Genomic DNA, 26,450 nt, shown 5'->3' on the forward strand with positions numbered 1-26,450 from the left:
AGTTTGGAATGGTAGGAAAGGATGTGGTCAAGGAGAGCTGGTCTGGGCCATCGATCCCATTCAGAGGACAGGGGCAGGGGGAGTGGGATTTGTTTTTACAGGCTTACCCAGCACACAAGTGTTAGCTACCGCTGTTCTTACCTTTGGCGTTGTTAGCTTGAATGAGACCTTTGCCATCTTTCCAGACAATCACGTACTACCCATTTCCACTTCCTCTGTTTCCTGTCAAGTAAGTAGCCCTCATGGAACGGTTATTTGCATTAAATATGGATAACTGTCTTACTTCTTGGCAGTGTTCTCATTTAAGCCTAGGCTTTCGTTTTTATGGAAAGCTAATGGTGTTTGCTGCCCCATGCTTGTTCAAATAGGGTAATTCACAGTCATGGAAGTCGTCCAGAGCAGGATGCTCTCAGACCCCTTTCCTGCCTCACCCATCCAGTTTGCCCAGCTGTCAGATTGTCGGAATTGAGTTATCCATCACAATGAGGTACATGGCTGTGCATATCTAGTGTCATGAAGAAGGCCACACCATTAGATGTTCATCACTCAGGGAGATAGCTCCCTCACAAGGCTCCTGGCAGCCTCCTGTGTGAGCATCCTTCTAGAATCACCCCGGAAGAACTCCTTCCAAGTATATGCTGTACTATCACAGACTGTCATAGCCAGGAAGTCAGGCTCAGGTGTAACCAATAGTCCCGGGTACTTGAGTCTGGGCTAAGAATACTTGAGCCCAGGAGTTAAAGGTTAGCCTAGGAAGCATAGTGAAACCCTGTCCAAAAGCAAAAACCAAAAAACAAACCCAGAAACCCCTTTTTAAATGATTGACCAAATCTAGTCCATTCCAGATTCTTCTCATCTGTACCTCCTCCTCCCTCCTGGTCTGTGCTCAGAGAGGTCCAGAGGTAGTGTGTTTATTGTGTGAGCCCTTTCCCCGGGGAGATAGAAACAGATACGGGCTCCTGTCAAGATAGGGCACCAGTGACAACCCAAAGAGTGATTGCTCCGAAGCCCACCTTGGGGAACCAGCGAGGTTATTGTACTACTTAAAGAGCAAGGGTGACCCCAAAGCAACCGCATCGCCAGAGACTCTCACCCCGCCATGCGTGGATGACGACTTTCCCATAGTAGCCTTCCACAGCCTGTATATTCCAGCACCTCCCAAGGCCACAAGACCATGTGCAGTTAGGGCAAAATTACATACTGTCTTTATGTCCATAACGTGACTTACAAGGAGGTTCCATTAACAGGACAGGAAACACTGCTAGCTTGGCATGCCGAGGTGGAGGACCGTCACCAGTTAGTTTAAGGCAAACCTGCAGGTACATAGTGAGTTGGAAAACAGTTTGAACTGCATAGCGAAAACCTTTCTCAAGAAAGAAGACATCATTATGTGCTAACTCTGCATGGTGTCTTTAGAACAGTTGCTGAAGGGTAGGTGGGTAGCCCGCTGGTAGTGTTCTCTGCCCAGCATAGGGAAGGCTCTGGGCTCCATCCCCAACAACACACATGCATGCACGCACACGCACGTACTCACACACACGTTGCTGAGGTGGATTAGTCTTTATGTGTTTTATCTGGATGTTCTTTGAGTTCAGGGTTACCTTAAATCATGTAGCTTGGTGTGTGTTTCCTCAAGCAGCATCAGATTTCTTGCCCAGTGTGTACAAGCCTCATTTCTAGAGATGGAAATCCAGTTAAAAAATACTGCCACGGCTTCCAGACCGACTTTGCACCCTGTCCTATGATGTGGTGATGTCCAAGACCATATACGATGTCAAGCCTGCAAGTTTTTCTCTTGAGGTAACCTCTTCAAGCCTTGTTTCTAGTTTAAAGGGGCCAGTAATGAAAGTCTACACCTCATGCACCTTGGGGAGTAGATACAGATTTCGGGCCCACAATTTTTCAAAGTTTAGAAAGAATAGAGCATGTGATATGTAACACTCACAGTGGAGTCTGGGCACTTCCAGTAAACCAATGCCCGAGTGTTTCTAAAACCATGCACACACTGAAGGGGCTGTGAAGGTTTGTCTCTCTGACAAGGTTTTAATATTTGTTCACAAGTTCCTAAAGTAATAATCCCTGAGAGATAAGACCCCTCAAAACCTGGTAGGTATTTGTTAGTGGAACCTTCTTACAGAAAACTGTTTTACAGATTGGATATGCTTTTTAGGATGGCTGGAACCCTGTCCTCCGAGCAGAAGAGAGAAGTGTCAGGGGCTTGTCCTGAGTGCTCTGGAATTGGCCTTAACCCAGTTCGGGGGGGTTGGGGGTGGGGGGTGTCTCCTTTGGCTGCGCCATTTCTCCCCAATAGTCTGAACTGTTCTAGTGCAGGAGTTCAGTTCTTTCTGCCTGTTACAGCATTTGGCCGTCCTCGGCTGTGCCAGCCAAGAAGAGGCCGTAACCAAAGCTTTAAGAAAAATGCTGGCAGCTGACTTCCTGGGTCCATCCCCACAAAGTAACCAAGACCCTCCTGCCTCTGTTAATGAGCATGACAATGGCCCCTCCTTGGAGTTCACTGGAAGAGCCAGCACTCACTGTATGTACAGCAGTATGCCAGGCCTGCTTCGGCAGGAGGTGCTCAGACAGCAAGATGACCGTTAGTTCACAGAAGCGCACGTGCCGTCATCACGGTCAAGCTTGTCATTATTCAGTGATTTCCTTTTCATTACGAAGAGTCAGGTTAAACCATTTGCGGTTTTCTGCACATTTAGCTTGAGAGTCTGAGTGATGCCTTCGTATTTTTAGTGCCTTGACCTTGGAGTTGTCGTTTGTGTCCATTAGAGGGCACCAGTGGACAGGAAAGATGCTCACAGCCTGCCTTCTGCACAGAGGAAAATGGGACGTGCTTCCTAGATTTTTGTTCTGCTTCTGAGCCAGGAAGCTGAGAAAAAAAGTTAAACAAAACAAAACACTTTTTGACTTGTTCTTTGGCGAGGGCAGACCCGAACCAGCTTTGTTTGTGGGGCTGGAATCCCAGCCCAGAGTTGACAACCATTGGCTACAGCTGTGAGCAGAGATGGCTGTCTGGACTGAGGGGATCAAGTTCCCTGACTTGCTAGTCTTTTTGTACTTAAATTGAAGGGTTCGTGTGCATGTCTTTAAGATGATATTGCTTCCACAAATATATTAATCCAGGATCCCTTTGTCAAGAAGGAAAAGCCACCCAGCCTCACTAAAGAGGCAGCAGTCTTGTGAGAGACTCAGGAACTTTAGCAGGACTCCATACCCACCTACTGTTACCTTACTAAAGTGCACGGACTTGAGTTGCTTTTGTGTTTGTAAGAAACACAGTGACGTCAGTAGTTTTACATTTCTGTTTGAAAGACCCATTGCTGAAGGAAAAGGGTTGCTATCACCCTACGTGATCCTCTCACAAAAGCTTTTATTTCCACGCTATATTTCCTGAAATACTTTTCTTAGTCTTAAAAAAAAATTTTTTTTAGAGTGCAGTGATTTGCTCCCTCTAGCTTTCTAGCAAATGTTCATCTTGACATTGTAAGGCCCTACGTACCATGCTTCAAGTCTCTGCAGGTTGACAGTAACTGCCAGGCTTGCGGCGTTCTGACAGCCTGGGATTTTTGTTGTTTTTAAGTAAGTAATATATAGACTATACTACAAAAATGCTTTCTTTTGTTTTGAAGTCTTCCTCCCTTCCATCCCCCAAGATCTTACAGGTAAGTGACAGGATGGAGCTTTGGTGATACTTTTATAATTCTAAATCCTTTTCAAGTTGAAAATATTTCTTCTTTTTGTTTATTAAAACAATTACAAAGAACTTACAAACACAAATAGCACACATTGAAAATAAGGCAGACCCAAAGTCTGTACTTCTTAGTGAACTTCTGTCCGGCAGCTCTGGGGCTTCATGGTGGACTTCACACTTGTGTGTGGACCTCACACTCCTCACTTCTCTGAGACAGTCCCTAAGCAGTTTGAAGTCCAGACGTGCTCTCTAAGGCCTCCTCAGCAGCCCCAGTTCTACTGGGCAGAGGTGGGGAGTGCAGTTCTGCCTGTGTGAAGAGCGGTAGCTCAGATGCAGTGGAGTATTTACAGCCTGTGCCATCGAAGAGCCTCAAATTAGGTGGCAGCAGGCCAGATGTGCAGGCGTTCTGGGCATCTGCCCTGTGGATGTTGCAGTGGTTCGTGTAGACACATTTAAATTCTCAGCTGCATGTGATTATCAATGCTCGCAGGGAGGGAAACTGAGGCTGACATCAAGTGTGGAACTTCCTCCACGCACACGGTCAGAACATGTCTGTGCAGAAGCAGGGCGGGTATGGAAGAGGTGCGTTTCAGACAGCACCAGCAGAGTTGGTTGAGGAGCTGGACCACACTGACAGCACACCGATGGGTCCAGGGAGCAGGGATGGTGGCCAGGTGACTGCCAGTGCTGACGTAGACGGGGAAAGGATCCGAAATGAACCACAGTCACAAGGATGAGAGGAGAGCGAGCCCTGGCCTGAGCACTCGCTGCCAGTGGGGCAAGTGCAGGTGTAGTTCTGTCCAGTGGGCAGACAGACCCACTGCCAGGCTTGCCTTCCATTCCCCAACCCCAGCCCACTTCTGCTCCTGGCTCCTCACAATTCCGAAACAGTTTTTACAGGGTCTCGGAGGTTTGTTACGGTTCACTGTCATCTGATTTGTGTGGGTCAGAACTTTGCCGTGCAGAAAGGAAGTTTAGGCAGGCCCTTGGGTGTGGAGCAGTGGACAGCAGATTGGCCTTATTTTGCATCCACTGGCTCTTTGTTTTCTAGATGTCTGTCCGACCAGTTGAGAGTGTTAGAACGAAGCTACTGAGGACCAACACTAAGCCTGATTTGTCTTGACATCAGTAGAGGTTCCCACAGCACTGCCTTGGCTGAATGTGCCCTGTTTCTTTTCCATCCGAGACCATTTTGAGTTGTGTACCTGCTGTGGTCTGACCTGAGTGTTTGTGTTCCCTAAAACCGTATGTGGAAAAGTAATGTACAGCGCAGTAACATCACTGTGAGGGACCTTTGGGAGTGGTTAGGCCACACTTCACTTTGATGAATGAGATTAGTGCCGTTAGGAAAGGAGCCTGGGAGATGTTCAATTCCTGTGCTGTGGGAGGACCCAGGGAAGCCACAGTCTGTAAGGAATGGGGTCTCACTAGACACTGGCACCTTAATCTTGAACTTTCTACTTTCCAGAGCTGTGAGTAGACATTTCTGTCACTATAAATTATCCAGCCCAAGGATTTTTGTTACGGTAACCTAACAGAATAAGACTGTTTCATAGTCACAAACATGTACAACATGTATGACCCATTTTTAACAGCACACTAACAAACATGTGATGTGTTTGTAATGTTTTAGCTGAACGTTTTAAAAGATCACTTGCTTGTTTTTCCTGCACTCTCCACCAAAGACTAAGTATGCATTTGGTATAAATATTCTGTTAGATAGTGTTAGTGTTGTGTGATTTCTCAAGTGTAGGAAGCAGTGAGCTGTGCTGCTAAGTCCCAGCCGTGAGGAGAAAACACCAGCTTGCACTCTGATTAAGTTCATGGGAAGTCTAGCTGATGTAACAGCTCCTCGTTGATACGATGAATTATCCCCCAAATGCAGGACTGAGGCATATTAGTGTTGTGTGGAGACTTCTAAAAAAGAGATAAACAAAACACGTAGCTGCATAGGTAAGCTTGAATCACCTGAGCTGTGAGGCTTTGAACCATTTAAAATGTGGACTGGCCCAGCATGGTGCCATACCTACCTCTCACACAAAACCCAGTGAGTTTGACGGCTCTGTCAGGCCTCTGAGAAGGTGAGATTTAATTTAATCCCCATTATATGCAATCTTTATACATAGGACAATTTGCACTTTTAATATAAAAGCTATTTACGGTCCTGGTGGAGAAGCTGAAGTCATGTTTTGTAATTATGAAGTGAATTAAATCGGTATTCAGGCATTTCCTCCAAATTTATTTTGTTTTGCTTCATGTTTGCTGCGGAATTTTGACAAAGGAATGAGCCTTTCCTAGACAGGCCCAGCCAGTGAGCAAGGTGGACACCGTTTATGGCTGATATGGCTGTTTTCTTTGCAGGTGCTGGATTGGATCGAGAACCACGGAGAAGCATTTCTAAGCAAACACACAGGCGTGGGCAAATCCCTTCACCGGGCCAGAGCTCTGCAGAAACGCCATGAGGACTTCGAGGAGGTTGCACAGGTACAACAGGACTCTGAATAACCCAGGGGCCGGGTTGGAAGTCACTGTTGTAACAAACCTGAGGTGACCTAGCCTTTTCTAGGTGTTCAAGGTGGTTTGGAGGGGTTAAACTCGTTTCAGAATGAGGCAGCCATCATCTAGGTAGAAATGAGATCTGGTCAGTTAGCCCCCTGTAAATCGTAGTGATTTGGAAACAAATTTATCCTTGATGATTTTGTCCTATTTATTAGGCTAGTTTGTGGCTTTCACTTCAGAGCTGGAGAACAGCAGTCCTTCTGAGGTTTCTGCAGTGATGGGTCTGGCATTCAGCTTGTCCTTTTCTCATTTTGTTACTTGGGAAGCCAGAGTCAGGAGTGGAGGGTGCTCGGAGCACCGGGTTTGTGGAGTGTGAGTGTTGGCTGTGATGTTACCAGGCAGTATGCCTCTGATCTGAACAGTCACACAGAAGCATCCCAGATGTAAGGAAGCGGAGGAAAGCTGCTTTCAAAAGACGTCATCTCAGCCAGGAGTGGGGGGTACACACCTATAGGCAAGGAGATCTCTGTGAGTTTGGGGCCAGCCTCATCTACATGAGTTCCAGGACAGCCAGGGCTGCACAGAGAGCCCCTGTCTCAAACAAATAACCCCATGCCCAGGCCAAAGAAGTCATCTAAGTGGTCCAAATCTAAATTCAGACAGTTATGGTAATTGTAGAACATCACCAAGTCCTACAGGCAAGAAGTGGAAAATGGCATCTGTGAGAAGAACTGTTGGGAAGACAGTGGTCTCTTCAGCAGTCACAGATGCTGGTGTCTGGGGGAATACTGTCCTGATGGTGCTGGACTCTGCACCCGCCTGAACTGCTGTTCCTTAGGGGTTGAAGTGAGCACTGAGATTGGGATTTCCCACTCAAGTGCTTATCAGAAAACCGAAAGCATTAACTTCAGTAAGAGTAATGTTAAGTGCCCCTGGAACCGAAGCCCGTGAGAACAAACACTGTTCTGTTCACTTCCCTATCGTGAGCGCCTGCAGCAGCATCTTGCATGTGTCCATGCTCAGCAGCTAACTGCTTGAATGAACTAAGTGAGGAAAAGAAGTATCTAGAAGAGTGATATCAGCAGTCAGCAAAGGGATCATTAAATACATTTGTAGACTAGAGGATTACTGTCTGAACAAAAGATAAATCTAGGAGGTAGTCAAGGGTCAGACAGAGCTGAAGAGCCAGCCAGCCTCCTCGGACACGAAGGGCAGAAATATGCTGAAGATGCTGGATGAGGCCTGAGGACAGCAAGAGGCCATATGCAGGCTTGTTAGCATTTTTGAATGACCACAGAAAATGTAAAGACTATATATATATATCACTTCCAAATAAGTTTACAGCTTTGGGGAGGGGTATAGAAAACCAAGTAAATCAAAACTCAAAAAAAAAAAAAAAAAAAATCTAAAGAAGTGAAAAAAAATCACAAGATGTGATATAGTAATTTATCCCAATATACTGATTATATTTATTGAGTATCTTATAAGTGGATTAGCTGTGTGTTTATTTTAATCCACATACCTAAAACATAAATACCAAAAGTTTGAGAGGCATATACAAGGTATCTGCAAAAGATCTACCAGGAAAATCATAACTAACAATGTAAGAGCAGCACGGGGACAGTGTAGACCCGGAACATAAACTGTCATCGCTAAAGCCCTCAGTGACGAAAGGAAAAGCGAGCGTGCTCAGAGCAGTGTGGTCATGTGGAATAACCAGACTGTGCCTGTGTCGATGCTCGGCTCGTGGCAAATAAAAGGCCAGAGAATTGGACCCGGGAATGGAGTTGCCGTCTGACAAACGGTCCCTAAGTCCCATCCCGCCACGGGAATACCTTAAACCTCGCCTTCTCACCCTGGTCTCCTGTACAGAGGAAAAGTGGTGACTCTGTTCTCTGTGTCTGCAACCCTGTGATGTGGCTAGGATTCCTCGTGCCCACATTCCATATGGTCTCCCTGCTTTCATTTCCTGGAAAGTGCTATGCCACTTTATTATAGCAGAAGAAATATAGACAATGTGTTCTCATCTTGCCTTTTTTTTTTTTTTTCCGTATGATAAACTACTTCCAGAATTACTTGGGGTTGAGCATAAATTTGAATTACATGAGAAAAAAACATCCGGGCATCAAAGAATCCCAGCGCACAAGGGCTAACACCCAAGCTCTAGACCAAGGCTATTGCCCAGAGTGCTTGTTTTTCATGCTTTCAGATTGGGGTACCCTCTACCTCACTTGAGCGCCTTCTAATATGAAGGATCAGAGGATCGGTCACTGCCTTTTACCTCCTCTGTATCCCCAGTCCACTATTCATTAAGGAGATGTTGCCTGTGGCTAACCTAGCCCTGTGAACTGTGGCTTCAGGTCCAAGGCATTCATCAGAGCCGCCTGCAGAAATCAGCCCGAAGGTTTCCCAGGAAGCAGAGGTCACAGGAGTGTGTGCTGTGAACAGCTTTCGACCCCTGCTCAGCCAAAAGGCCAGCTCTTGCTGGTTCCTTCTGCTGTGCCCTTGAGTCCCAGGACTTGCTCATTTCTTACTCCTTGTCCCCGGGACTCCACGGACAACCAGCCCTCTTCCCCCAAGTGAAAGTGCTGCAGTCGGAATCAGACGCATGCAGGGAAATACTAGATAGGAATGCGTTTGCTCGTGTTGCAGGTGGCCACTTTCCTCCTCCTGCCTTCCAGATAACCACTGGCCACACGTCAGCTCTTCCGCCAGGCACGCGGGAGGGGACAAGGGTACGAGCAGCCATAGGCTCAGCCTCTTCAGCAGGCGTGGCTTGTGCAGAAGGGCTTTGTGGCACAGTACCTGATACCTAAGCCAAGGCTCGGAAGTTGACAGAACTTACCATGGTGGCATGAAAGGAAGGGTGTTGGAGGCTGGCAACTGGTCAAGAGTGATGGGGGTGGCCAGGCAGTAGAACCACACGGCCTGCCAGGCTTGAGTGAACCCAGCCTTCCGGGGCGAGAGAGCGGCTTGTACGCAGCCAGCTTGTCCTCCACATAGCTCGGACTCAGTACCTTAGTGTGTGGCTGCAGCTGGGGTTTTCTTTGTTTGTGTTCCTGTCTCCCAGATCTTACCTTTGTCTCTCCTCCCACGCTCCAGCCCCTCTCTGGAGCCTGGGCCCTTCAGTGACGTCCTCTGTTGCCAGCATCTTCAGCAGCCACCTCTCAGTACTTGTCCGTGACTCTTCTTGAAAAGCATCGTTTGCTCTGTAGACAGTCGATGCAGAGGGCACTCCAGGGCTTCTGCTCTCCCTCCTGGCCACCCACTTCCAGACTTGCAAACAGCAGTTTACTTTGCTCAGAGTAGACATTCTACACCCATGAACTGGGTGCCCAGTGGCTTAACACTGTCCCCTCCTCTCACTTTTGAGTGACAGCATCCCACCTGCTCAGTCTGTGCGCTTCAATCTCTGTGTAGCAGGCATGGGTGGTCAGTGTTACTAGGTTCCTGTTCACACCTATGCATGCATCCATACCAAAGCCCAGAAGACCAAACCACAGGCTATTCCAGGGGGATCTTGTGCTACCTCAGAAGCACGCCATCAAGGGTTGGAGCAGAGAGAGGGGCTTCTCCACAGGACAGGAGGCAAGGCAGCCACAGAGCCACAGCTTGAACCTGGGAGATGGGCTGGCTAACCCTGCTCGAAGCAGCTCTTTCCAGTGGAAAAAGCCATGAGTGTTGGTAACTCCAGCTTGGCTTTCCTACTACTATGTGTGACAGATGGAGTTTAGACAGACAGGGTCTCTCTCTCAAGGACGAATACTTTGGGTTTAAAGCTCCATTCATCCAAACCTACCTTTTCCTCAAGAACAGAGTAGCTTCTCTTACTGTAGCTCTGGGGAGGTAAGGGGTGAGGCAGCTTTGTCTCAGCCTCTCATCCTTCTGCTTCCTGTAAAAACAAATTGCAGTGGCACTGTGGCATCCACATCCGCACTTAGACTCTGGTATTTTAGGGGCCAGTGGGCTGTTGAAACACCTTAAAATTGAGATAGGAGCTCTTAGTATAAAATGTATTCCCAAAGGGAAAACAAAGTCTGAGAGTTAGAGAAGAAATTTCCTCTTGTTAAAATGGGTTTGTCTCGGAGATCCCTTAAATACATTTGATTCTTCTAAGTTGGTCTTTGTTCAGAGCTCTTTTTTATTAGAAGATTTATTGATTTTATATGTGTGTGTATTTTGCCTGCATGTATATCTCTGCACCATATGCATGCCTGGTGCCTGTGGAGGCCAAAAGAAGGCATTTGATGCCTGGACCCGGAGTTACAGGTGATTGTGAGCAGCCACATGGGTGCTGGGAATCAAACTCTAGTCCAGGGTGCCTACCCACCACGCCGTCACTCCAGCCCCCGGAGATCTTAAAGTGGCAAATTGCTTAATACAGCCATTTCTTGGGAACTCAGGGAGTTGTGGCTTGATGAAATAGCTTAAGCAGATTAAAAAAGGAAGCAGTGAAAGTGTATGATTCAGTTCCCTGAAAATGTGCTAAATATAGGTTTATTCTGTAGAGCAATTCCAGTGTTCTAGGAAGGAGGAACCCTGACAGAACCTTGGTGGAAGCGAGCCCTCGGCCCTGCCTGACTTGCTCAGGTGCCCACCCTTGATGTAGGTGCCCTGGGTGTCAGGGTTTGATTCAGATGTGGCTGTGGCCTCCTCAGGAAGCACAGGTCCCTGTTGCTTACAGTCTTGCAGAGCAGGAACTTCCATGTGATGAATGTGAAGCTCTTCTTTGTTTGTGCACTGATTGTGAGTACATCTTTGCCGTGGAGTGAGCCCACGCTGGCTGCTGTCTACTGTGTGGCATGCACAGCTATAGAGCATTTTCTCGGACTACTGTAAAAGTTAAAAAAGTGTTTCACATGAAAGTTGTTACATGTGACTGATGGAAAGGAAGCCACTCCTTGAACAGCGATCTCTTACTTTCTAAGTAGTTTTCTGAGGCGGTGTTTTTAAACTGAAAAAAACTGTAATTACAACAGGCAAGTAAACCCCAGGAAACCTAGTGTCTACGGCTGGCTCCGAGAGCAGCCACTCCTGGCTGTCCCTAGCGGCTCTGGTGGAGCCACACTCTGTGAGCGTTTACACTGCTCTGCACTTCACCTTGCAGAGTCTTAACCTGCCCCACGGCATTCTCCTCAGAGCAGGTCTGTGGAGAGCTTTGTGTGTGGCATGAAATTACTGTGTCTTCCTGGATGAGGGTCTAAGGAGTTGTCACGTAGCCAAGTTCTTCCTAGACTTCCAGAGGACCAACCAGAGCCCCCACTGTGTTCATTGCTCTGCTAGGAGGAAGCTGTGGCCACGTGGACATACAATGCGTCCACGTGTGTAGTATGACCTGAACTTCTCCACATGTATAATAAGCTTCCAGTGTTAAATCAATTCAACTTTTAATATAACGTGTCTTGTAGGTTAGTGTTTAAAATTAAAGTTAGCAATGGAGAATTCGGGGCAGATTATTTTCAATCAAGCGCTCGTGTCCCAAAGTCCACTAGTTACACAATATAGGTTGTTTTTCCAGAAAGAGGAAATGCTTTGGGCTCCATGGCCTGCTCCTAGAATTATGTCTTTTAATTCTCTGATGGGGGTAAAGGGAATGGCCCAAAGAGGGGTCTCTCAGGCTGAAGAGAGGAGGTGGCCAGTCCCTTCCACTCCCCTGAGTCTGCCAGCTTTAGATTGCCAGGTCGGGGCTTTGAACCGCCACCGCCGCAGCTCTGTTGACTGACTGAGCAGAGCTAAGCTCTGTTATAGGGAGGTGGACGTGAACTGTCCCTGTCACGGGGCTTCGGTAGTGTTTAGAGAGGCTGCTCAAAAGCTAGGCTGGTAATATGGATGGCTTAGCAATCAGCCTTTAAAACCACCGACAGTCCAGTCCAGTCCAGAAGGACTCAGCAAGGCTTTGTTGCTAGGAAGACCTAGCTGGAGTTTCAGATGCCAACGCGATGTTCCTGTCTCCATCCTGTTCCCCTCCCCCCAGGTGGTTCTCTTCTGAGGAAAGCCCTTACCTCCTTTGTATAACCATCATTTTCTTCAGCTATAAGATGAGACAGGCAATGAGTGGTTGTGGTTTAATGTCACTCAAAACACACTTGCTCCTTTACATAAATACTTTTTCAACGTTATTACTGCTGACGAAGTCCTAGAGAGGCCCTCAACAACTCAGTAATGCTTTCCTATTGGGAGACACTGTCAACTGAAGATTCACTTATCAAACTGGAGAGGTAAATTACTTCAAAGCTGTGGTGACAGTCGGCGAGAGAACAGAATTCCTTTCTTCAGAAACACATTTGCAGGGCTCTGTTTTCCGAGGGGCAGACCAAGCTGGTGACTGCACTCAGCCTCCCAACCCCTTTGGACCTGAAGCAGTTGATTGATACAGCTAAATGTAACTAGTCTCCTAACTCGGAGGGCACTCCTTCCTCAAACAGATGTTGGATGTTGTCACCCAAAGGACCATGTACTGGGAGTTTGGATCTCATACTGACAAGTTTAAAGTGGAGCTTCTAAGAGTTGCCCTTGCAGCCTCCAGTGAGGTCCCTGGGTTAGTCAGGGGCACACTCTTTGAGAGAATTTTAGATCCCAGTCTCTGCCTGGCTTCCTGGTTTAAGATGTGATCGCTCTTCCTTATGATACTAGAGGCCAAACCAGTGGGGCCACCTGATCTTGAACTGTTGAGCTTCAAAACTGTAGGCTAAATAAATCCATATAGAAAGCTAGCCCCTCTCTGGTATTTTGTTACCATAATGAAAAATAGATTCAGAAAATTGGTGCTGTTCCTAATAATGAGTACTACTTTGGAATTCAGTTACATCCAGAGGTTGAAAGTGTTTGGAGGAATAAACTGGAAAAAGCCTAGGATCCTGTGAGTGATTTTGGTCCCAGGTCCAAGCATGTAGGATACGGAGTTACAAGGTCCAGGCAGCCTCAGCAGATACATCAGACAAAGCCCAAAGTTCATGGCGTCAGAGGCCTGGAGTGTTGCCCTATAGGAATGGGACTGTTTTCCATACATGCCTCAGAAAGCTGCACCATGCCATACATCCCCAGACACTTGGCCGGTATCCGCGTGCAGCCCTAGAAAGCAGCCACATGGGTAAAGTAAAGCAGTAGGACCCAAACCCGAGGGGCCTGATTTCTCATAGTCTGCACACAGGTCCTAGACCTGACTCTTGGAGATTTAGTACCTGCCCCTCTGGGCTTTGTCATGCTGGGGCTGCTAACTCCTTCTGTTTGTCAGTCTTCTTTGGGAATGTGACTGCCCATGCTATTCCTATCAGAGAAGGAGGTCATCTCCCGTCGATTTTTATATGCTTATGATTATAAGGAGTTTACCTCAAAGGCATCAACTGATCCGATTTTGCTTTGCAAGATGCACAGGAAGGAGCCTTAGGTATCAGAAACAGTGCTATTGTTTGGTATAGTGTGGTGTGCCCTCCCCAGAGGTTTATGTCTTGAAATAATCCCCAGAGTGATGCAGGGGGAGAGGAGACGAGCTGGGCTGGTGTCCAGAGGTGAGTCTTAGGGTTGGTTGCACTTATCAGGGCAGGTCCCCCATGACTGAATCCTAGTGGCTTTTTAAAGAAAAGAGGGACCAAGAGAGAGACACAAGTGTGCTTGTCTCTTATAATGCTCTACAGCACCTCAGGACTACCACCAAGAAGGCCATCAGATGTAGCCCTTCAATCCTGGCCTTCAGAACCATGGGCTGCAATAAACCTTGTGTCTGTCAGGTTGTGTTGTTGGCAACAGAAAAGATTGATAGAGATATCCTCTCTGTTTAGTTGCAGCCCAGCTTCCCATGCTATTTCAAGCCCTCCTCACCTGACTGAGCCTGCTTCTCGCTCCAGGAACACCCTTCCCATACTTTGAGTCACCTTCCGCCCTGTGTGGAGACACCTACCTCGCTCAGCTCTTGAGTTGAGGATAGGATGAATGAGCTAACCGATATCTCAGCAGAGCCACAGGCTGGACTTCTGGTCCTCCCGGGAGGGCAGGCTGCTCTGACTGCGCTGAGGGCCCCCAGTTAGTCTCAGCGCCTCCTCTCATTGGTAATGCCCCTCTTGAGCAGTTTCCAGGAACAGTGCCGGCTGTAGCTTATCTGCTCATGTGAGAAATGCAGCCACAGCCACGAGTTGATCAAGACTTGAAGTAGAACAGTCTTCAGAGCACATTACATAGGTATTTACACTTCACGTCAGCACGTCTACGCTGACATTTATAGCCACTAGAACTCTCTTGTCCTTCTGAAACTGTCTGCTGTGAGGCAGGGGAGAGAAAGCACAGTTACTCTGCCATAAAAACGAGAGGGAAAAAGTGAAACGGGCATTTGTGGTCGTGGGGCATTTCCTGACTCCACCTTAGCAAAAATCGAAAAGCCCGTTCTGAGTCACGAGCTGTTCTGGCCAGTGCTGAATATCTGCTTGGCATTAGAAAGGCTACTGATAGGGACGTGTGGGCCTCATGGAACCATTGCTCCTTATCATATTTTTTTTGTTTTCTGTCTAACTTAAGTAAATGATCAGAAACGCTGCTAATCGGTTCTTTGTTGCTGTGTGTCATGGCGCCCACGCCGGCTCGTGTGCTGAGTGCTCACCTTCTGTTCCTCTGGGCATTCTCCTGTGCAGAACACCTACACAAATGCGGATAAGTTGTTAGAAGCAGCGGAACAGCTGGCTCAGACTGGGGAATGTGACCCTGAAGAGATTTATCAGGCTGCCCATCAGCTTGAAGACCGGATACAAGACTTTGTTCGGCGAGTTGAACAGCGGAAGATCCTGCTGGACATGTCTGTGTCGTTCCACACCCATGTAAAAGAGGTAACGCATCGTCTTATGATGACAAAATATAATCTGGCTGACGGGGTCTTTGAATTTGTGGGAAGGAATCTTAATTTTGTCGTAATGAGAGACATTGGATGCAAGATGGCAGGTAGGTGTTAGTCCCAAATGCATTGGGGCAGACAGGAAGCAGTGGACTTCTGCAGCTGGCCTTTTCACAGGAATGCGCACCTGCCTTTGTTGGGGTTATCTGTAGTCAGCCGCCGGGGGGTGGGGTGGGGGTGGAGGTAAGGGGAGACTTGTGGGTCAGGAGATGAGCAGGGAAAACAAGAAACAGAATGAGATTCCTGTAGAGAGGAACGGTGCTCCAGGCACAGACCATTATGAGGTCCTGCTTGCTGTAGGCAGCGCTGCCGGGTGTCCGGTCTCTGTGTATTGCCTGGTCGTGGGGTGAAAGTTGTGATAGCCTTCTGATCTGAACAGACTACTCTCACACACTCTTAAAAGTTCTATTTACCTTTATTGAGTTTAAATATTGCCATAGTCAACATGGCACTGATATCAGTTTAAAGTCCTTGTGTGTGCCTTTGGCAACATACTTACCTCAAGAGATAATGTTATTTGGAATGTAAAAAATAGGTAGATAGCAAGCATACTATATATATCATACCCATTGTACACGTACAGCACAAATAGATACAGACCATATGCATATATACAAAGTACTTAGTAGATATAAAATTACATTAGGGAAGCTAGTATGTTACCTTTTGTCTGTTATTGGAAATATTTTGCTATGTTAGCTATGCTGGCCCTGAATTCACTGTGTAATGCAGGCTGGCTGTGAGTGTGCAGCGATCCTCCTGTGCCTCAGTCTCATGAGTGCTTAGATTATATGACAATATTATACGTTGGGGTTTTTTGTTTCAAGGGTTTTTATAATAAACTCAAGTTTTCTTTTAGGTGACTAGGGAAAAATGTTCCGCGAAGGACCTTTACAAAATGCTGTGACATACTATGATACTTCTTGGTTCTGAGATAGACATCTCCCTCCACTCCTGATTATACCACACCTAAGACAGACTTGGAAATATTTACAGTCTGTTTTTCCCAGGAATGTGTTCAATGGCTATTCTTCTGGCAGTTTCTAGTTTGCCTGCGTGGTCACTGCAATGAGTTCCTTGATCATCTGGTTCTGAGCAGGAGCCACCTCCCGCTCCCCCAGCTCAGCCTGCTCCACACTCCGGCCCCCTTGTAGCCTGAGTGAGATTGCTCTGGATCATGTGTCCCATCCATCACGTGTAGGTCCTCACAATGGGGCTGTCTTCTCTCTCCTGCTGACTCTGCTCTGTGTACTCCTCCTTCTCCAAGGTTCCAGCTCCACCATGCAGTGTCCCCAGATGTATGGCACTGTCCTCCCAGGCTGGTCCTACTGCCTTTCCTGCCCTGTCCACAGTTAGCTGCTATTGTTGACATTTTTCTAGAGTTCTCTACACACCTGTGGCGGCACTGACCATGTAGGATTCTGTGTTCTTCTGTTATATGATTTGTGTTAGTCTCTCCTTTATTACTACACATTTAACATCCAAGCTGAGAAAGGAATAGAGCTGATAAGGAATGACACAGCCAGCCAGGAGCAGTAAACATGCTGGATGGCCTGCACCCAGCCGGTTCCCTAGGACCACACAGGGCACTGATGCTCTGAATGTCTTAGATGCTGCGGGAGAGGTGGGAAGGGTGATAGCCACAGAGGGAATTGACAGCACATTGAGAGAGTAGGCACCTCCTTTGTACAGTACATGGTGTGTGGTACCTGCCTGGACTGCATGCCTGGACCTATTCTCCAGTGGCTTAGCAATCCTAGGAACAGAAGTCTTTGTGTAAGTCAGCCTGTGAGCCTGTGGTACAGATACCTTGTCTACTGTGTCGTGGTTTTCACCAAGCAGACATATCAGGACAGCTGAGAGGAAAGCATTTTGCAGAGGATAAGGTTTGTTGATTTGTTTGTTTGTTTGTTTAATAACAGTATCATCTTGAAGGAAAAGCAATATTGTAAAAGTGTTCGGCAGCTGACACCGGAGTGTCTCTGTTGTCACCAGGCTTGCAAATTATTTTGAAATGAAAACAATTTTTATAGGTCTGCACTCTATGACCTCTAGTGTCCATGTGTCTGCAGGCTAAGATGGCCCCAGTCTGTCTTCTGGGTGACGTGTTTTCTCCTGGGGAAGGTTCGGTGGTCCATTCTTTCCTTTTCATAGGTGAGACCACCCTGGTATGCATATTCATCTCAACCGCTTCCTCTCAGATTCACATCCCTAAGGTGACCCAGGGTGAGGGGATAACTGGTGGCTAGTGAGGAACACATAGCGGACACACATGTGCGATGTGCTTACAGTGTAGCTGGGGACAGTATCCTATGGGCTGGCACCAGCCAGGGTCTTCTCCTCCGAGTGCTTGGGCTTCCTGTCAGCCCCAGACTCCTGCTCAGAGGATTTATCTCCTCCTGGGTAGCCCGAGTGCTCAGTGTCCTCCTTCGGTACTGCATGTGATCCTCCCCGGGAGGGGACACTAGATCTGTACAAGGAGAAAGGTTGCTCCTCCAGGAAGGGACACTAGATCTGTACAAGGAGAAAGGTTGCTTTCAGTTGTCCTTTTCCAACAGCTTCTGACAATCTCACTGAAGTTTAGATGAACTTTAATTCATGTAAAGTGGAAGTAACAGTTTAGACAAAGCAAGAGGAGGGAAACACATCGATTGCGTTGATAGGTGTTTGCACATGACATCATCAGATAAATGTCAGGCTGCTAACAGATGCGTGGTGCAAGGCGTTCTCAGACATTGACCTTGAGAAAGGTTACAACAGAGAACCTTGTCTGTCTGTCTGTCATAGGCAAATTCATTGAACTTTGTAAGTTTTCTGATAAGGCTCTCCAGACCCAGAGGGTGTCCTTTGCATGCGTGCACAGTGATTATTTCTCGATTCTCTACAGTGTGGGTGTCACTCTTCACTGTGTGGTTAGTTTCTGGCTAATAGCAGGTCAGTCTGGAAGGTCCCAGGTCAAGGTGACTACTCCTGGCCAGCTAGTTGAGGTGTTTGTGGGAGTCCCACCTGGAAGAGGGTTGGTGGCTAGCTCTCTGGATATCAACATAAGATTTGGCCCAAGACCTCCAGATTATGGTCACTGTACCTTAGGATTCTGTGCCATCTGTTAGTGTTGGAATGTCCCTTCTCTATAGCTTACCGTGTCTGTGCATGAACTGAATGGAGCAAGAGCATTGAAGTGGTCTGTGGTCTTAGACAGTCCTCCCCTGGAGAAGGGTACCGTTTGATTCTTGTTCCTGGAATAGAGAAGAAGGACTTATTTTCACAGAAGGCAACTATGTTATATCTTCATGCTAGATTTAGCTGCCTCAGTTTCCCCTTAAAGCCAGATTTAGAAGCATTCCAGGACACTTCCTCCAAAAGTTATCATGGGGCGCTGCAGGACTCGCACATCCTTGCTAATCTTTCTCTCAACCCACGTTGTCTTTTCCTGAATGTTTTCAAGTAGTTCATGGGATGTTTATTGGCCTAATGTGAGTGTGGACTTTGTTTGGGAGGACTCTGAGCCTACTGCATGCAGTGCTTTCCTGTGAGTCTTGTTGCCTTTCGGCACCGTTTGTGACATTTATCCACATCGGTGCTGACTATGATTCGGACCTCCTTTTCTATAACTTATTCTTTGTACTCTGTGGTTGTGACCTGAACCCGCTGTGATATGTGAGGAAGGGACACCTCAGTGGGAGCCACAGCTGCCCTCACACTTCAGACTTTGGTCTCTTGATAGTTTGAGCTCTGGCTCCTTTGGGTTCTCACGGACGCAGCCTCTTCCGAGACTTAGACACTTAATATAAGTCTGTGAAATGATAATTTTAGTCTACCATCTGATCTTAGCACTAGTGCCTTGAATGATGTTTTTATTTTCATATCCAATAAAAACCATTACTACTTTCCCTCATTTCTACTCATCAACTTCATTCTCAGAATTATTTCGTGACTTAATTACTAACTACCTCTGACATTCATGGGTCACTGGGCAACTAGGTGGTAACAGCAAGCTTGCTGCCAGTTTGTTTCTGGGGTTGATTCAGTGACCCAGCACTGACTTCTGTTCTCAGAATCCCTGGTCGCCAGGAAGGATCACTCCCACTGAACCAGGCTGCTGCTGCCGTCCTGGGTGGGTTAAGTAAAGAAACCTGGCTGGGCTTCTGCAGACTTGGTGCTGAACTGGACACTTTTTTGTTTTGAGCACTGCCTGGGGAAAGAGAACGTCTCGTGTCATTCAGAAGTCAGAAGTAAAGGCCCACCACCCACCTGGAGACTTTGTCTCCGAGTGCCAGTCTGACTTCATTTTCATTCCTGGCAGCAAACACACAGGACAGCTTCCTTTTCTGTGCTGCTGGAGCCAGGCCTCGGCTCTCCCAGGGAAGCGGCGGGGGGGGGGGGGGGGGGGGGGGGGGGTGTCCAGGCTCCGTGGTGTGCCTCAGCCGCACTCCGAGCTGCCACCCTCAGCCCTGACCAGGTCTACTCAGCAGCCAGGGGACCACACCAGTGCACACAGCCACGTGCATGGGTTTGTTGCAGCTTCGTCATATGTAGGTTTGTGTAACGGCCATAACACCCGAACTGCAGTGACACAGACTCATCCTGTCATCAGAAGCCGTTCTTGTGCATGCTGCTTCCTGTTCCTGCAGAAGCTGGAGGCCCGACTGCCCGCGGCTTTCTGGCTCAGCTTCCTCCTTAGAGCTGTCTCCAGCCTCAGCAAGAACCAATATCTCACATCTCTATTATTGGGAGGCTTTCAGAAATGACAGATAAGTGGAGTCATGAATATGTTTGTGGTTGTCTTTTCAGCTCAATTAATGCTAGAGACCGTTCACTTCCTTACGTGTATCAACACCATTTTCCCATGTATTGCTGAGGAGCATTTCACAGTGCAAATATATTACACTTTATTTACCACTTATTCATAAAGAACATTTGAGTAGTTTGCAGTTTGGGGCTGTTTAAAAGGGGAAGCTGTGAACAGTCGTGCAAGGTTTTGCAATAATGTAAGTTTTCATTTCTCTGGGGTAGGTGAGGGTCCTTTGCTCAGTGCAGTACAGGTGGAAAGAATCCAGAACTGTTTTCTAGAACAAACCTGCCCCACTATACTTCCAGGAAACAAATGTCCAGCCTCCAGCTTCCGAACCCCCTCCTAATTTCCTTGGTGGTGAAGCTCATCTGAATGATGTTTCAGGAGAGAAATTTGACTTGATGTGCTCAGCAGTCAGCGATTTCTGTTTTATGTATCTGTGCTCTGGAGCACCCGATTTATTTACTTACTTGACACAGAACAGCTGAGCAATTAAATCATGTAACTCAAGGAAAACAGATGCCTTTGGGGGTCAGCATTCAGTTGAAGCATCAGTTGTCAAGCCTGTGGTTTTCATATCTGGTTTGGCATCCTCATGAAAAAAAGAACGTTGTCTTCTATAGGTATTAAAAAGGTTGTACATTTTCAGTGAAAATGTCATCTGTATTAAAATAATTCACAACGATGGTAAAGTGACATGGCCTGGGTGACCTGGGAGAGGCTATTCTGCTGCCCGAGCCACGGCTCCAGTGTGGAGACAGTGAACTCACACATAAGCTCCAAACAGCATTTCCTTATAGTTGCTGCCAATGTTCTCTGTCTCTCCCTGGCCCCCAACTTAACTTACTCAATAGGTACAAAGTGATAAAAATTTTAAAGTAAGATGCAGAGATTTATCTAAGTAGGTTTAAACTGCTCTGAGCCTCACTAACCTCTGATGAACAGTAACTGCTTACTATGTTTCTGCCCTGCCCCTCCTTAACAGTCCCCTCTCCCTGACCTGTTCTGCAGATCATGGGGGAGCGGAGCCCTCTAGGAAACTAGTGACTCCACCGTCCCCAGCATCAGATCCCATTTTGCTGGAGACAGTCCTTCATGGTCCCATTCATATTTTATGAATCATTTGCATACATCACGAAACATTTCTGATCCCAGTAAAACAAATGTATTTATTTATTTTTCTCTCACTTAATCAGCATGAACAAAACATTTGTGTTGGCGAGAGTAAAGAGGACAGTGTGGTGCCGTCTAGGAGGAAAGAACTGTTCAGAGCAATTCATGTCGAGCAGCTTTCTTTGAAAGGTTTATTTTTTTTAAGTGTGTGTGTGTGTGTGTGTGTGTGTGTGTGTGTGTGTGTGTGTGTGTGTGAGAGAGAGAGAGAGAGAGAGAGAGAGAGAGAGAGAGAGAGAGAGAGAGCGCTCTCAAGCCCCCAAGATAGAATGTGCACACACAAGAATGTACGCTTGAGTATAGTGGCCCATGGGGAACAGAAGGTGCTGTATCCCCTGGAGCTGCAGTTACAGTTCTGAGTCACCCACATGTGTGCTGGGAACTGGATTTAGGTACCTTGGAAGAATGGTATATGCTTTTAACCTCTGAGGTATCTCTCCAGCACCTAAACACTTTTTCCCCTGAAGAGTGATTTAAAACTATGACTTAAAATTACGAAATTTGTAATTTTGAAAATTTGCACCAGCATTTCCAAATTAAGGAGGAGTGTGGGGGCCAGAGGGTTAGCACAGTGTGTAAGGTGCTGGCTGCCGAGGCTGACGACCAGTCTTAGCCCTGGCACTCAGGTGGTACAAGGAGACAGTGGCCTCATGCTCACAGTGGCACACGTGCACAAAATAAACAAAGAAATATTAAAAAAAAACCCCAGCAAATTGTAGGCTAATAGAAATGAGAAATTATTGTGGGAAACAGAGTCCTATTGAAGGCTCACCTTTAAATGGAGAGTTGCCTCTAACTCTTTCCTCAATTGTTTACATTACCGCTTGGTTAATATGGAAGGTGAGGGACTTCGCGGCATGATCAGGAAGAGCAGGTCTCCCAGTGTGCAGCTGAGAGGGAATGTGAATATGTAATCTTACTAAACCTCATCCTAAAGGGGATCCCAATGCTGTTGGTCTCTTATTAGTTCTATGAGCTAAATATTATCAAAGCATTGTGCAGGTCTTTGGCTCACTGAGAGAGGAACGTTATGTTCTGTGTGTGTTTCTGACATGTACGCTGTCGCTTTGCTGACTGCTCTTCAGATCAACAGAGAGGTAGAAGGAGCGATCAGCAGCAGGGCATTAGCTGGGTTTTCCCGGGACAGTGGCAGCACCACACAAGTTAGGCTTGTTGTCTCGTGTTGCTATTATTCACTCGTTTTCTCTTCTTGTTTTGAAACACAACACTTAGAAGCAGATTGGGGAAGGGTCAGGCTTTCTGGCTGGGGTCCCTGATGCTGGCAGCAGAAATCTCACTGTGTGATGCTTTTGGCATCTGCTTCGAGCTGGGCTTTTCCTTCCCTGTGGCTGGAACATGCAGAAGACAAAAATGAGGGAGGGTTTTATGAAAAGACAGGTCTTCTATGTGACTTGAAGACTCAGTTCCCAGACATGTTGGACTTCCCAGTAGTGGCCGAATGAGGTTACCAGCTCACCACATTGGTTCTGCGGTGAACTGTGGGTAGACACTAGGGGCTGCAAGACATCTGACTTGTTCGTGGTGCTAAATAAAGTCTTGCTGTACAGCCCTGGCAGGCCTGGTATTCACCAAGTATCCCTGAGCAGTCTACTTGCCTCATCCTTCTGCCTCAGTTTCCTGAATGCTAAGACACAGCTGTGGGTCACTGTGCCTTGATAAGGCTGGTAATATTTTTTTTTTCAGAGACATCTTTCTTTCTTTTTTTTTTTTTTTAAAGATTTATTTATTTATTATGTATACAGCATGTATGACCAGAAGAGGGCACCAGACCTTATTACAGATGGTTGTCAGCCACCATGTGGTTGCTGGGAATTGAACTCAGGACCTCTGGAAGAGCTGTCTGTGCTCTTAACCTCTGAGCCATTTCTCCAGCCCCGGCTGGTAATATTTTTAAGAGGATAAATTTTGTGCATTTTCTCAGGATGAGGTTAGTCCTAGGCAGGAAAGCTAGAGATGATTAAAGAAGGAATAAAGGACCAGAAGAAGGACTTGCAGGCTACAAAAATCAACCGAAGGTTTTGGTACAAAGTCAAGACTATCTTTATCCTCCACACTATCTAAGTGGAAGATGTCAGGAAGAAGGAAGTCCCAAGCTGGCCTTGCTGGATCAGACTCTGTGACAGGTGTGCTGAGAGAAGTGGATGACCACTCATCTCAGATGGTCTGAGGCCAGGCAACAGCCTGGCTAATCACTTGGTGTCGACTTCTGTAGGAGAGATTTTCCAGTCAGATCTTTGAACTACGATTTAATCTGTTTTGAACTTTTATGTCCTTATGTGACATCTCGATTGCTCAGATGAACTCAGGCATGCTTTAACTTACTGTGTTTAGTTTTCTTTAGGGACAAACTTGGTGTCACAACAGAAATAGCTGCATTCATGGTTTTACTGTCTAGGTCTGTTTCCAGTGAGAACAGAGGAGTGTCACAAGGGACGCCGCAGTACTGTGTGTTTAATAAAGAAGTGACCTGTGTTTCTGACTGTTCACAGTGCCGTGCCCAGGGTAACTCATTTAGCGTTAGTTAAGGAAAGAATAGGACTGTGAAGGAAACAGACATTTGGCTGCCCTTGGGCTACTGTTTGAGTCACACGGGCATGTCATTCAGTTCCCCAGCCCACCTCGGGAAGGCCAGCATGTTCAGGTGTCACAGGACCTCCAGGGCTTCTGCCTGCCAGGAGAGCTGGAGGGACCAACAGTGGCCTAGTGGACAGGCTGTAGACGTGGGACGTGGACCACAGCTTCGAGGCTTGAGGGTTTGTTCTGGCGAGGAGGAATTACAGTTTGACACAACTCAGAACTATTTCAGGGTGGCAAGAGCCCTTCTGAAAATGATCTGGGAAGGAGGAGAGGTCTTCCCCAATGTTTGTAGATGCCAAATGTTGCTGAGTAGAATGCTTGATTTGTCCAAGGGTATTGCAGAATAGGAAGAAAGGTGGAAAATTCCAGGTGCTGAGCTCTTTCTTAGGATAACAGAACATGCACGATGTCTAGGTCATTGGAGTCCCAGTTGATCACACAGTTCCTTAGCTGTGTCAACAGGTTTCATCCCTGGTCCCTGGCTGGGCAGCATTGCTGTGCAGCCCCATCCCACCTGTCTCCAAGTGTCCACACCTCGGGCTGGAATGCCCTTTGCGGCGGCTTCTCACATGTGCGGCTGCCATGCGGAAGCCTCTGTGGGTGTCCTCCTGACACCAGCACCTGCCACGTGCAGTCATGATCTCAGATGCCAACCTTGGTCCTCTCGGTTCTTCTTCTACCCCGTACATGCCTTATAACATTTTGTCTGCATCCTCAGGCATCTTTATCCATCACACAACACAGAAGGTACTTCTCAACCCTTACACTCAAGCTGGGCTGCTCCAGCATGAGAAGCCCACTTCAGACCCCCAGCACTCAAGTCAGTAGCCCAGTGCTGTGGGCAGAGGTAGGAGGGTCACTGGGTCTTTCTGGCCACCCGTGTGGCTCCAGGCTTATGGAGGAACCCTGCTCCAGGTGAGTGAAGTGGACAGTGGTGGGGTAGGACATCTGAAGGCCTCCTGCCTTTGCCCACACACAGGGACATGCTTACCCACACACAATATACACAGAGAGGAAAAATACACTATAATTCCTACATCAAGACACCACGCATGTGTAGTCAGGATACAGTCAGGCAGGCGCGTGTTGGTCATTTCTGGCAGAGGAGTTTCCTGTAGGTGGTAGGAGCAGTTCCCTTTTCAGCCTGTTCCTGCTGCACTGGAATCACATGTTCTGTGCGAAGTGGTTGCCGTATGGCATTTGCACCTGCAAGTTGCCCTTGAAACCATTTACTTCTGCTCTGAACTCACAGCAGCAGCAGCAGCAGCAGCTCTGGGGCGCTATGAGTGTGACACTTCTGACCCCACACTACAGTTTGCACAGCTCCACTGTACCAAGCGATTGCCTGTCAGCGGAGAGCAGGGAGACAGGTCTCAGTGCAGCAGCTTCTGTGTAGAGGTTCCTCGCAGCAAACGAGCACGTCCACCCTCATGCTCATCTCTCTCTCCAACTGGCTTTGCAGGTCAGTGAAGTTACCTCAGTTCATAGGAAGGACTGCAGGCGAAGACACGAGACTCGTCAAGGGCAAGGCCCTCAGCTGGTCCCCTGTATCTCCTTGGGTACCAGGCTCCATGTTGCCATGACTACAGCCTGTATGATGTCCAGAGAGTGTAGACATTGCTGCTGTGGCAATTCCCAAGTCTGAGGACTCTCTTAGCCACCTAGAGCCCAGTCCTGCCCCAGAACCTTCAGCGCCTACAGAAATTCCCTCCCCAAGTGATGAAGAAAGGACCTCTACTCTCGAGGCGAGCTTTCTCATCTTTCTCCCAGAAGTGTGTACTGCCCAAGGCCTGTGGGTAAAGGGCTGGGGTGTAAGAGTTGTTCCTGATGTCAGGGATGGGACAGGATCCTCCCACGTCTGTGTCCCAGAGCCTCTCTTCACATGGTTTTATAGCTCAAGGCTTCCATTTACATCTTGGTCTGTGGCCATGCCTCTATATACATGTAACTCAGTTGTGGGCAGAGTCTTCAGAACTTCCACCCAGGCCTGCATGCACATCCCCAGGAGGCTCTCAGATCTAGACTGAAAGCCCAGCCTTTTATGGCCGCTAGGGGGCAATGTGTCCTATACCTGTGTCCTGACAAGTCCATGGTTCTTCTAAAACAGAACCCAGGTTGCAGTGATAGCACATAGAATACACGTCTGTAGATGTAACCAACCGTCTTATTAAATAAGAAACACAGAACCAATGTAAAAGAGAAAGCCAAGAGGTCAGAGCTCAGAGCTAAAATCTTACCCTTGCTCCTGCGGTGCTCCTACCTCTCCAAAAGAGACCTACTTCCTGTGTGTATGTCTTTATGTAGTCTTTCTGTTCTGCCTTCTCATTGGTTGCAAACCCAAACACATGACTGCCTCATCTCTGCTTTGAAGTACAGCCCTCCAGGTCTTAAAGGCGTGCATCACCACTGCCACGCTCTTGCTATGGCTCTAATAGCTCTGACCCCTGGGCAACTTTATTTATTAACATACAATGAAAATCACATTTCAGTACAAATAGAACACCACCACACATGTCCTCTCACCGTTGGTTTTTACTATAGATTATCAGCTTGCACAGAAGTGCATTTTGTTTTCATCCTTGGAAAACCTGGACTTAAGACTTGTCACAAACTTCCTTAAGTCTCTTTGTTCAGAGCCACTTTAGGTATCATGTATGACGTCATTTCAGAATCTGAAAGACAGACTTTGCTTGCCTCAGGTTGCAGTAAGATAGCACCACTCCGGCCTCAGCTGGCCTCACAAGGGCCTTCCTTTCTCCAAGACCTTTCTTCTTCAAATTGAGTGAGAATATTTCCTGAAAACTTCTGAG

At 47.3% G+C, this 26,450-nt stretch overlaps 1 protein-coding gene across 5 annotated transcripts in view; it reads left to right on the forward strand.

The window, feature by feature from the left end:
- Trio (trio Rho guanine nucleotide exchange factor) overlaps positions 1–26,450 on the forward strand; it is a 317,034-nt gene that overhangs the window by 152,084 nt on the left and 138,500 nt on the right. For all 5 annotated transcript variants that reach the window (XM_076551700.1, XM_076551702.1, XM_076551703.1 and 2 more), the window contains exons 10-11: positions 6,065–6,187; positions 14,824–15,015. In XM_076551700.1, the coding sequence (XP_076407815.1) occupies positions 6,065–6,187; positions 14,824–15,015 (315 nt within the window). The remainder of the gene's footprint in view (positions 1–6,064; positions 6,188–14,823; positions 15,016–26,450) is intronic.

Source organism: Peromyscus maniculatus, chromosome 15 (genome assembly GCF_049852395.1).
Source record: "Peromyscus maniculatus bairdii isolate BWxNUB_F1_BW_parent chromosome 15, HU_Pman_BW_mat_3.1, whole genome shotgun sequence".
Classification (NCBI taxonomy): Eukaryota; Metazoa; Chordata; class Mammalia; order Rodentia; family Cricetidae; genus Peromyscus; species Peromyscus maniculatus.